The sequence below is a fragment of the Lupinus angustifolius genome, chromosome LG02 (genome assembly GCF_001865875.1).
Source record: "Lupinus angustifolius cultivar Tanjil chromosome LG02, LupAngTanjil_v1.0, whole genome shotgun sequence".
Lineage (NCBI taxonomy): Eukaryota > Viridiplantae > Streptophyta > Magnoliopsida > Fabales > Fabaceae > Lupinus > Lupinus angustifolius.
Window position 1 is genome coordinate 23,190,871 of NC_032010.1, and position 13,259 is coordinate 23,204,129.

Sequence of the window (13,259 nt, forward strand, 5' to 3'; positions counted from 1 at the left end):
TAAATTATTTATTTATAATATAAAATAAAATTATTTTCCTTATTCGTTTCCTTTTCGTGACATCATTTTAAGTAAAATAGATGACAGAAAAATCAATGATCGTTACCTAATGGTAATAAAAAATAACTCAACATATCTTTAAATAATTCTTCATTGAAAGAGCGTGAAACGTTAGTACAAAATACAAGGCGTAATGAAATCTTCTCCTAATTTGAATTTATACAAAATATGCTGAGTGGCACATCAAAAGTACCCTACATAAATACCGTACCCAAAAAGTAAAACAGAAATGTAAATGGTTTCTAACAGTTAGCTCTAGTGTTCGCGAGTGCCCTAGAACACTCGCTCAGATCTCCCTCCATCTCAGAGTCAAAGGAGAGGTCTACTACCTTGGTGGAGTCCTCTATGTAGATTAACTCCACAAAATCCTCCTCCAACTTCCAGCTCCTCCCCAGCCTCCATCTCCTCCACTGGTTCATAGGCCGAATTCTGCGACCTAAACCCCGTTCTCGCATATGCCAGAGGTTCAGGCATGGTCTGCCGAGCGACTCTCCTCCATGGTGGGGAACAAATCACATCATCCAAACTCCTACGCCTTGTAGATAGCCTTGCAACAACTGGTCCGTGAGGAGTCATAGACTGAGTAGATGATATGGCAGGTGCCAACCTCTGATCTAGCAAAGTGAAGGAAGCCTCTAAGTCATGTGATGGGATAAGAAGCGCATCATGGAGCCATTACACATCATCTTCAGCTCTAAGGCACAAGGGTATGTGGAGGTGTATTGGTTCCCATTAATCTTCAATGCCTCCTCCTGGGACATTGAGAATCGGTAGCTCCGAATCCTCGCTGGGTGGTCCATTTGAACAAGAGCGCATAGAGAAGACAAACAGAAAGAAAAGGGAGTAAGACATCTAAATTACACAAAATATCACATCCAGATAGACACACATAATATACACAATATATATCACACATATAAATGCAAATGATGATTGATGTTATAGCTAAGACCATGAGGATCAACATCCATGAGTTTAATGTATTAATATTATATTTATTTCATTCATCCTTACATCAATATCCTCCCAATAAACTATTTGGAAATAACAGAAAGTACAAGTCCCATAACAACCAATTTGAGCGCACCAAATTATTTCTCGCAATGATATATGATCGATATGTTCCAAAAGAACTGCCCATTTCAGGATCGTGTCGTATCAAACACTTTCTTGGCATCCCTCTCATTGATCCTGATTGCAAAGAGGGGTTGTCAAAGATCGTCTAGTTTGTGCTGTGAGAACTGTTCGATCCAACAGAATACCTCATTTAGGAATACAAGGGACTCGTCTCACCTAGAGTCTTCCTCAAGACTTTGCTGACGAATCACAGCCATTGCCATCGCTTTCAACATCGCAGGTCTCGTTCGTCTGTCATGAATTTCCTCTCGACTACTTCATTATCCATAATGAGTATGCACACTAACTGATGTTAGCCGATTAAATCTTTAATCATCTTTTTACATGATTGGCTCAACCTAAGACATCTGTCAAATGAATGTTTCTTGTGGGACTCAATAGAGGAATAACATCCTTACCACTATGAACCATCGTTGAATTATCCTGACGACCTCACTATGTAAAGCCCTGAAATTTACTCGAAAAATATTGCTAAAAAATGGATAATTTTTTTTCAATAATGTAATATAAAATTTGTTTCCTTATATTTGTTTTATTTTTGGAACATTACTTTAAGTAACATACATTGCGGAAAATAAAATAACGTTACCTAATGTTAACTAAAAATAACTCAACATAACTTCGAATAATACTTCATTAAAAGAACGGAAAATATTTGTCTGAAATACTTTAAGTTTATAAAGTCAAGACTGTAACACCGTGTTTCTCAGAGCACATTTAATTAAGTAATTAGTTGTTAATGAATTAATTATAGAAATTAATTAGTAATGTTTTAGGCTAAACCTCAGTTGAGTTTTAGTCTTGTATTATAATATTATTGTTTGCCCTATTTTTTCAAGATTTTTGGAGAATAAAAGTTTCTGAGACGATTTTGGGTCGTTTTATCGAGTTTTTGCCCAGTTTTTGAGTTCCGTAACTCAGAATCGAATTCCAATTTCATCGTTGGCTTCTAAATATTATTTCTAGTCGAAATAGACATCAAGTTTGTCCATAACTCATGTCTAGGTATTTTTCACCTCTAAATTCAAGTTTCGATGTTTCGAGCAAAAAACCTAAATCGGTAGATCGTATATTTCTGGACGAATTTACCCGTAATACTCGAGGACGAATTTAATTGTGAAATCACATCGCATCAATCAAGTCGGAATATTAATCACATCATGGGTCAATGACTTGTCAAATAAGCAAAGTCAAAGCTTCCATAATCCCCTAAATCACTCACCAAATCTCTCCCTCCACCACTATTAGACACATCACCTAAGCTAGCCTAAAGCTAGATTGCCTCTCATTAATTTTCAGATTTGAGAGAGGGTGAGACTCTCGTATAAATACCTCACTCTATCCTCTCATTTTTTACACTAATTCTCCTAAAGAAAGTTGATGTATTTTTTCTCTTCTCCATTTTTCTCCACATACACCATGAGAAAATCAAGATCTCTTAGTTTATTATTCATGGAGTTGAGTTTATGTTTGTTTTCTTTAAATATTTTGTAAGTCATAACTAAAGGGGATGATAATGAAATCATATGAATTTTTGTGTAGTTTTTGACTTATATAAAGCTTACAATTTCTTCCTTATTCTTAGATGACAAAACTATATCTTTGTACAATGTTAAATGAATTTATTTGCTTTAGAAATATTGGAAATTTGTTAGTATTTGAATGTGTTTAAAGGTGAAGAGTTGAACATCAAATGAACTTAATAATACTTAAACTTTGATTTGATTGTTGTTAGATAAATAACAAGTATAAATGAACATTTGTGAACACATTTTTGTCTTCACTATTTTAAAAAAAATACATACTTTTATAGAAGGCGAAAATATAGTGACGTTGACCTTTTTTATAATAACTTCTTACTCTACTTCGGGATCTAATAATAATTTTTTATAAAACCTAACCCTAAATCTAAGTGGCTATAAAAGCTTTGGGAAAAACTAAGTTGAGTTCTAGCATTTTCCCGATGTTCATAGTAACTCTCATTTGTTTCTCAAGCTCTGATTTTGCAATTTCACTCTCTCACTGGATTTTTAATCTGAATAAAATTAATATTCATTTCTTTACTAGCTACTTACTTTCGTCACATTCAAACTTAATTTTGATTGTTGTCAGATAAATAACCATTAAAGATGAACAATTTTGAACACAGATTTTTGTCCGTTTCTATTTAAAGGAAATATACGCTTGAGACAAATTTTTTATAAAAAGGCCAAATTATGGTATACGTCGAACTTTCTTATAATAACCTCATACATTAGGGGTTAATGGGTAATTACTCCTAAAACTTAACCCAAAACTAAGGGGCTATAAAAACACCACCATCACAAACCTTTTATAGCCTCTTAAAATTAGGATTAGGTTTTGGGACTAATTGCTATTAGTTCCTGAAGTACTACAAAATTTCAAAATGCATCAGATATAGATTTTGCTATACTGTGATGACACAGATTCATGTCCATGTGATTCTACATCGCACTCTTTTAATCCAACACTGTTTTTTGCATTCCTAATGAGATGGTTATGTAAGTACACTAGTCACAGTGAAAACAGTTAGAACATGCCTACAAAGAATGCCTGAATACTCAAACATTATTTGGCAACTACAGCTAGCTCTTTTTGGTCATCCTCAAATTTTGTAACCCTGAGTATTGATTCAACTCAAAATAATTACAAGAATGTTGGTTATTCACTACTGAGATTCACCATCTTTTAAGTTATTATGTTGGTTATTTGATTTCTTAGGTAGTGCCCTATCACTGAGTATTTGTATGTTAGAGATAGTGGGAATGTTATTAGATCAGATTAGTTTGACATTGGAAATAAGAATTAGAATATGATTGTGGAAGTTCCTTATTCAATCTACAGTTTGAATCAGAGATGGGGTAAACTATTTTTAATTTTATCCTTGGTCTCATATGCAAGAAAACATTGCAAAGGGACATTTTTAGGTATAATGAACTAAATACTTTTATGTCACTAAAATCATAATTCAAAATGATACCAAACATTTTATTTTAGTTATTTTAATGATGTGGAGATGTTTTTTTATACAACATTTATTCTTTAGTAGATGTTCAGACATTGTGTCTATAAAAAAAACATTCTTATTTGTTTTTCAAACCCATGAGACAAATAAACTTTTTAACAACAAAACCAAGTTTGGAGGTACCTTGAAATAAACTAAACAAAAAGACAAATAGCTTTCTAAGATCAAGATCAAGTTTGTAGATACACCCATAATTAGTAACTTCTCTTCTTAGAAACATCCATGAACTCAAGCATGATTAGAAGGTCAAATAATAAAATGGATATCAGCATAAACAGAAATTATACAAGCAACAAAACTATAGTACCCAAAAGGAACTTTTTGATATGTAAATAAAAATGTGTTTCCTCAAAGAGAAATAACATTACTAATGGGAAGCTCAGTTGGATCAACATCATTAACATTTCCAACAACACTTTTGGAAAGCCTCAAGAGACTCCTTGTTGGCAAAATAGCTTTAGCATTAACATCATGCATGGCCCTTGCAAACAAACACCTACATGCTTCATTAGCAGCTTCAAAAAGCACCTTGTCTTTGTTATTTGGACCCAACAAACAATGAGCCAGAATCCTCAAAACTGGTTGCAGAAGCTCCCAAGGTAGAGGAACCCTACCTTCTATCTTTTTCCTCTCACTTTTCTCCTCCTCAGTTTCCAACACTTCATCACCACCACCTTCTTTTAATCCTCCTTCTTCTTCTGCTGCACCTTCACCATTCACACCTTCTTCCTCTTCTTCAAAATTCTTGTACATGTCTCCATCTTGGCCAGCCCAAATCTTGCAGAACTCACAAAAATCGATCTTTGGTTCAATGGGTATCTGGGAAATCTTGCTGTAGAACAATTCTAATGCAACACCAACAATACGAGCCCTCCTGTAACATAGTTTTTTATTATTTTAAAAGATAAATAATAATTCTTTCTTATCATTTTCAACTATTTTAAATACAAAATAAGTTACTCTAAATTAAAAATAACTTAACTAGTTGCACATACTTCGGTTCACGTAAGTTATATCACTATATAACTGACAGTACCATGATACACACGTTTCAAAATCAAGATCATAACATTAATATTTATGCATTGTTAATGTAAATTCCTTTACAAAACTAATATATCGTCACATAATTAAATATGAATGTTCGATAATGCAAATACTAATGAGTTAGATAATGATATAATATAATTTTAGATTACATGCAATGATATTGAAAGAAATATTTTAAATTGGGGCCAATAACTTGGAAGTTTTGGAAACTCAAACAAAACGGAACATATAAGAAGTATATGAAAAGAGAAAGGGAACCTAGAGGAGCGAACGGTGCCGTGAGGTTCAAGAGTAGGGGAGAGAACGGCGAGGTTGAGGTCGGTTGAGTTATTCTTCACCACTACTTTGGATTCATGATACACGCTCGGTTGTGAGAGGTCAGGCACTGATACCGTCACGGCTTGGCCAGCGCGTGCGGTGGTTTCATGCGCGTAGAGGGCCAACAGAACGGCTTCAAACCCCGCCTGAGGCTTCCGACAAGGGATACGAGAGAGGTAAACTCCGGCAATGACAGGGAGGAAGCGGAGAACAAGGAGGTGGAGGTCAGGGACACCGGACTGGATGGTGTCGTAGAGCCAGCGGCAGAGGTTGTTGTCGCCGGAGCCGGAGTTAGGGTCGCGGAGGAGGGAGGAGATGTGGGAGTAGATGGAGTGGTCGAGGAGGAGGGAGAGAGGGTTGTTGGAGGAGGAGGAGAGTGTGGGGATGATGGTAGAGAGGGATTGGAATGCGGATTGTATTTTTTCAAGGGAGTCAGCGGTGGTGGTGGTGGTGACGGAGGAGGAAGGGGTGGTGGTGACGGTGGCTTCGTCGTTGGACATGGTTATAGGTGAGAGAGGGTTGAAGAGAAAATATGAAAAAGAGAAAGAAGAGTAGAATTGGGTTGATAGTAATAATAATAGTATGTGTTATGAAATTGAGAGAGGGAAGGAGCAAAAATAGGATCTCATATAATCATTCATTCATCACAACTTTTTTCTTTTTTTCAATTTTATCAAAATCAAAATGTATTAATGATTAAAAGGTTTGATTTATTCTTCCACTATCTATGACATTTTTAACCACTTTCTTATACTAAAAAGGATATTCTATAGGAAATAGGAATTAATCTTAAATATTATTTACATGACATTTCACTTTTAGCTAGTATAAATATGTAAGAATTTAATAAGACTTTATATTATTAAGCAAATAAAAACACTTTCTTTTATGAGATCAGATTTGCATAAAGTACTTGATATCAATATTTCATTCATTCATGGTATAAAAATGACTTTTTAAGTTATTCAAATATCATTATATTTCAACAAATATTTTCAAACATTAAAATATTCTATTAAAACTGATTAAATTTATAGTCATTTATAGTGATTAGAGAAATAATTTAATTTTCATAATTAATACTAAATAAAATAATACATAAATTGGCAATATAAAAAATATATTTTATCATCCATCATTAATTATGTGGAGAAAATAATATGGGTATCTTCTTCTTTGTTTCCACGATCCAACATGGGAAAAATTTCAGTGAGACAAGTTATTATTTTGCAATTGAATTAAAAAGTAAAATACCATTAAATTATATTTAAATGACAAATGTCATGTAAAATGGGTATATCACACTTGGGTTTGATTCCACCTAATAGGAAACTTATAAAGATTAGTTTAGGAGTTGGATTTTGAAGGAAAATGAAGGCTTGGAAGCTATGAAATATACTTTGAGATAACTCCTTAGTCTTCCCTTTTTCTTTAATTTCCTTCCGAAATTCAACTCTCAAACTAATTCTAAGGCTATTTCCATCTAAAATGACCTCACTAGAGCTAAGGCTCAACCTTGATCCTAGATTGTCCCCTCCAACAACAATTGTTTTTCCCCAACCTTGAAGCCAAAACTCTAGTTTTCTAATCAATGTTTTAAAAAAAACATGCATAAATCAATTAAACTCATGTTATTGGAAAGTTATTTTCATCAACTATATGGAATTTCAAATTATTTGTAAGATACTTTTTGTAGGTACAACTATACTCATATTATATGACAATGTAAGGATGTATTTTTGGGCACAATGGAATGGAGATCACATGTCCATATTCATGTTTCATTTGGTGTATTAAGCCAATCATAAAGTTTTATCCATTTAAAAAGAAAAATCATAAAAACAAAAATTAATATTTTAATATTATTTTGTGATGTTTGATTGATCTGGGACAGACTTCATCCACCAGTGATGTCATACCAACACACTCAAAGCAATAATCTGCTCCTCATTAGTTAACTCTTTCATAATTAATAATATATGACATAGCATTACTAAACACATTAAACTCATCATTCCCTATGGTATTCACTATTTTTATTTTATTCTCATGCAAAGCAAAATAGCATATTTGCTTCCCTTGTGGTTTGTGTATCCTACCATAATATGATTCTTTATCGTCCTACCTTATTATCCGAATATAACTTATGTTGTGTTCTGTGTATTTTTATCATGTAAAAATACATTTTTTACATACAATTCATTTCCTCTTATTATTGTTGTACATATTGAACCATCCATTAAATTAGAATGTTAATATTTGTGATATTTGTATTTTAATTCAAGGAAAATACATTTTTCTAAAATAACATTTTAACTTTGTCCATGTTTAATCAATCTGCTTGATATGATATATTCAATTTTTCTAAAAATAACATTTTCATTGTGTATATGTTTACTGAACTGCATCTCACGTTATAATGTATACTTGAAGATATTAAATTACTATTTTTTTAAAATTACCATAGGATAAAGTTTATCATGAAATTTTCTAAATATTAATATATTATTTTTACTTGTTTGGTTATAGTTAATAAATAACTTATTAAAATTTGTTGCTAAAGTTAATATCAATTAGTGAGTAGAATTAATATTATATTTCTAATTGAAAAAACTCTTTCATATTATTATATATTTATCGGGTAGAATTTAATAAATAAATGTTATGTAAAATAAGTTGACAAGAAATAAATTACAATTAACGAGAAAATATTTTTCAATCTTCATAACCAAATAAACAATTAATATCAATTATTGGCTAAAATTAATATTATATTAGTTAATATCAGTAAATATTGTTCATATACAATCTCTTATTATTATTCATACGCTACATTAATGTGATAAATTTTAATACATTTATTGTGTCAGTTATTGCTCAACTCTTATACTTATTGTTCATCCTCCATTTTTATATTTGTTGCATGACATCATATAAATTAGACATAAATGCATTTTTATTATTTCCCGATTTTAGATATAAAAGTTGTTGTCCGCATGTATGAGATATAATTGAAGAGATTAAAAAATCATTTTTGGAGATCGACAAAGCTTATTAATTTTATTTAAAATTTAATTATAATTAACATATATTTTATTAATTAAACTAATTTCATCTACATATTTTTTATCTTTCTGTGTCTGTCTTCCATCTCTTACATTCTCACCTCTCTTTATTCAATTTCATCAAATTTCACACTTAAATTTAAATTTCAAACATCTTTTAACCTTCTCACGTGTGTAAGATCATTTTTTCTCTATTTAGTCACTCATTTTATTCTTTCACGAGTTAACATTTTGTCTATGTTCCTTACAACTTGTTTTTCCACAACTTATTTGTTGACAAACTGAAGAACTCATAATAAAGATTTTTTAATATTTTTCTCTCCATTTAATAACTCATTTTACTTTTTGACACAAATTAACATTTTATCTACCTTCCTTACAATTCTCCAATTAATAATGACATTCAACATTGGTTAAATCATTTAATTTTATTATTTCAAATTGCTCTATATGAATTATTTTATACAATTGTAATTTACAAATTTAACTTCAATAAAAGCAATACATATCAACTGGTGCAAACGCTGGTATGTTTGACTATTAAAGTGCTATCTTTATTTGTCTTTAGTAATTTATTTTAATTTTATAATTTAGTATGTATTCATAATATCTTTATTTATATTTGACATTTTAGAGAGTTTTTTAACCTTATATCTAACTTATTTTATAATATATGTATAACATTAAATAATCTACAATAAGTATACTCATATTCATAATTGCACTTTGTATTTATTACTCATTACATATCCCAATAAATCTTTCACATCCTAACCGTATTCACCCTAACTGAAAAAGAGATTAATATCCATGAAACATACAAATTTTTATATAGTTAGTGTATTATTTATTATTCATTTTATTTATACTATTTATATTTAAAAGTCAGTGATAATTAAATTTTATGATAAATAATATAATGATATTATAAAAACTTGAACACTAATAATATATACATTTTTTCTCATTCAAAAACCTTCCATTAACCACATATTTAAACTTAAAGTAAAACTACTTGTTAGCTAAAAAACAACCTTAACTAAATTAAAAAACTAAGCTAAACTAAATAACTAAACATCTATTTAGAAATTTGTATGAAAAGTGTGTATTTAATAACTCACTATATAAATAAATAATCAAATATTTACATGTCGTTTTGGTCATTTTGTATATTTCAACTATTCCTCCATCTCATTTTACTAAATAACTTTAGTTCAACCACTTGCCTACTAAGTTATAAACTTTCGGCTACCTTTGCAACTAAAAATTACAAGTTTACTACTATACGTATATTATAAGCTCACAACTAGAAGCTAGCTTTGTTGAATTTCCAAAGACTTTTGAAAGTTTGGTAAACTTAATTTCAAAATTAAAGATTAGATGGGGAGTATGGATGGAACTAAATCGAGTTAAGTTTTGTTCGGCTCCACTTGTTAAAGATAGATTCAAGTTGAGTTATATATAAAATGTTTTCCGAGTTAATATAAGTTTAATTAGAATTCATCAACTTTGAAACGGGTTAAGAATATCAAATTTATGTTGTTCATCATTTCGAGTAATAATGATGGATATACATACATATGCTATTCACACATATATATATATATATATATAAGTTTTCATATATTATTTAATATACTAATATAATAAATATATATAATACTATAAAGTATTTCTTCAATTATGTATGTGTATATATATATTATGCATATTTAATATGTATAAATTTAAATATACATAAACAATTAATATGTATATTTAATATGTATTGATAATGAAACTAATGAGTAAAATGTTTTTGAATCATTGATTTAGTTGCCTCGATTTTTAGCTTTAATTTAACTTATTTAGTTCATAATAAAGTTTATCAAGTTAAATAAGAATTTGAGTTTCAAATAAATATCAAATTGTCTCTATTCAACAAAACCAACGAACTAAGGTACTGAATTATATATTTCTTGCTAATTTTTAATATTTGAATGAGTTTTTAAACATTTATGTATGGTATCAAGTGGGTTGGCACCAAAATATAAGAAATAATAAAAGGGAAGAAACTGTTTAAAAAAGTAGAAACTGAATTTATTTATCATGTCAACAAGCATTCTTTTTAATTTAATAAATATAATATTATAGATTAATATTTTCATAAATAAAAACTATATACACTAGATAAAAATATAATAAAAGTAAGAAATATAAATTGTTATAAGAATAAAATAAAAATAAGCTAATCTACATCATCTACGAGACCCTTTTATAAAAGATAAGAAAAAATATTGTTACACAATATTCAATACTATCATACATTACATGCTTAATAAAGGTTATTTTTTTCTCATGTTATTAATAACTCATTAATATATTTTCCTAGAAAATTCAACATTCGAATTATTCCAAACCCTCTATATACTAAAAAGAACCCTATATATTAATATCATAATATTTTATTTGTATAATTTTCTATATTTATATTATTCTTTACCGAGATATACAATCTTATTATATATATATATATATATATATATATATAGATAGATATAGATAGATAGATAGAGAGAGAGAGAGAGATTGGATTTAATTAATGAAATAGATTAACAAATTATATTTTGCACAATATTCAATTTAAAATTAGCTTCTATTTATTTGGGTGTAGTTAAAATCTTTTAGCGTGGATAAATAATTTCACACAGGTCATGTCTTTCCTGGTAATGGCTGGATGAGTGCAATTTCCCACGAGGCTGTAGGTGAAGACTTATAGAGTTTTAGTTAACGTGTCCTCTAAATATTACGAATTTAAGATACTACTACTTTAGTCTTTGAATAAATTTATAACTATATCAATTTTTTATATATTATATTTGTCATCAATTTAATTAATTTTTTATATAAACTGCCATCGATCATATTAGTTTTTCAAATAATAATTTTGTCATCAATTTAATATTTCCATAAAAAAAATTACCATATTAGTTTCTAAACAATTAATTTTTTTCTTTATGTTAGTCCCTCTATTATGAAGATATTAAGGAATGAACTAATTGATGACAAATTTAATATTTGAGAAACAAATTTGGTGACATATTTTTTAGAGGACTAAGGTGTGTGTCACCATAAGCTTTGGAAGACTAAGTTGGTGATAATTAAAAGAAATCTTTTAATAAAAAGGTCAAATTCCACATTTAACGATTTAAATAAGATACTTGCCTTTAATATATACGTACATTATTTTCATATTTTATGATCTTCGTGTACATATATTATTAAAAAAGGTTCTATGCATAAAATTAATGATTTAGAAATAGTAATTTTAAGACTTAATATCAAGAAAGATCATTAAGATAGGATAAATATAAATACATGTCACCATATTTAGTTTTACCAACTCAGTACTTTAAATATCATGATATCACAACTTAGTCTTGCAATGAAATTTGTCCCCAATTAGCTAGTTAGCATAAATTAGGATTTAAAATTGACGTTTAAAATCACATGAATCATAATTAATAAGGTGTTAGTCTAGTTGTATAAGACCCAATTAGATTCTTATATAGATAAAAATGTCAAACGATCAATATTGAAGAACGATATTTATTGAGAGGGACAATCACACATCCTGAAAGAGATTAATTTTTCTTATCCATAGAATGAGGAAACACCTTAGTTATATGAAAAAATCATATGTATTATCATCAATTTAAATAAAGACGACGTAATTTTTGCAATTATTTTTAAGAAATTGAAATCACGTGAAATTTACTTGTAGCAGAAAAAACATTTTTCAAATCGGTCGAAATGTCGGACAGATGTGGAAAGTTACTTGCAGCCACACACAATTTGAAAAGTTTAATTTTAAAATTTTATACATTAATATTATATCATATATTTCATCCTAAACTTTGAATATAATGAAACTCTCTAAAACTCATCATTGTCACTAATGCTAGAATAATCGTCACTAATGCCACCGCTTGTCAATGAGATGGAGATCTTCGGTCTCAATTGATGTTCTCAACGGTGTCTCGGACTAACTAAAATATTTTATTTTATTTAAAGAAACAATTATAAAGATGTAAAGTAATATTTTTATACTATTTGGTGATACCCCATTGAATAAGGATATGAAGACATGGTCCTTTTGGGATAGAGGATCCCTATTCCAATCAATGCGCTGTTGCTCACTCAAAGTTATTAGCTTTATGTACATGTTTACTCAAACTTTTCTTCTTTCTCCATCGCTCATATTTCATATAACATCTATCAACTAGGTCAATCACAATCATCACTAATATATTTGCTCTTATTTCTTAATATTAGGATTTATTTAGAGTTCCTTAAATATATTATATTTTTTATTGTGTTTCATGTGTTTGGTTTACAATTTGTATAATTTAATTAGGTATATACATAAGGTAGTTATGGAGAGAACATCCATATCAAGGATAAAACATATTATAACTTCACTCTTTCAATGCTATACAAATTTAATCCTTAATCTATCTAATTTAAGCAAATAGTAAGATATAATATCCTTAGCCTATCATATTCATCAAAAACCTTAGACTTGTGGTCTTTCATGGTCACTA

General features: G+C 29.2%; 1 protein-coding gene across 1 annotated transcript; it reads right to left on the bottom strand.

Annotated features, from left to right (window-relative positions):
• Positions 4,526-6,159, bottom strand: LOC109340946. The gene is made up of 2 exons (XM_019578719.1): positions 5,552-6,159; positions 4,526-5,117 (listed from the first exon to the last, which is right to left on the bottom strand). Exons 1-2 carry the CDS (start codon positions 6,109-6,111, stop codon positions 4,592-4,594), a joined length of 1,086 nt encoding a protein of 361 aa, XP_019434264.1. The 5' UTR covers positions 6,112-6,159; the 3' UTR covers positions 4,526-4,591.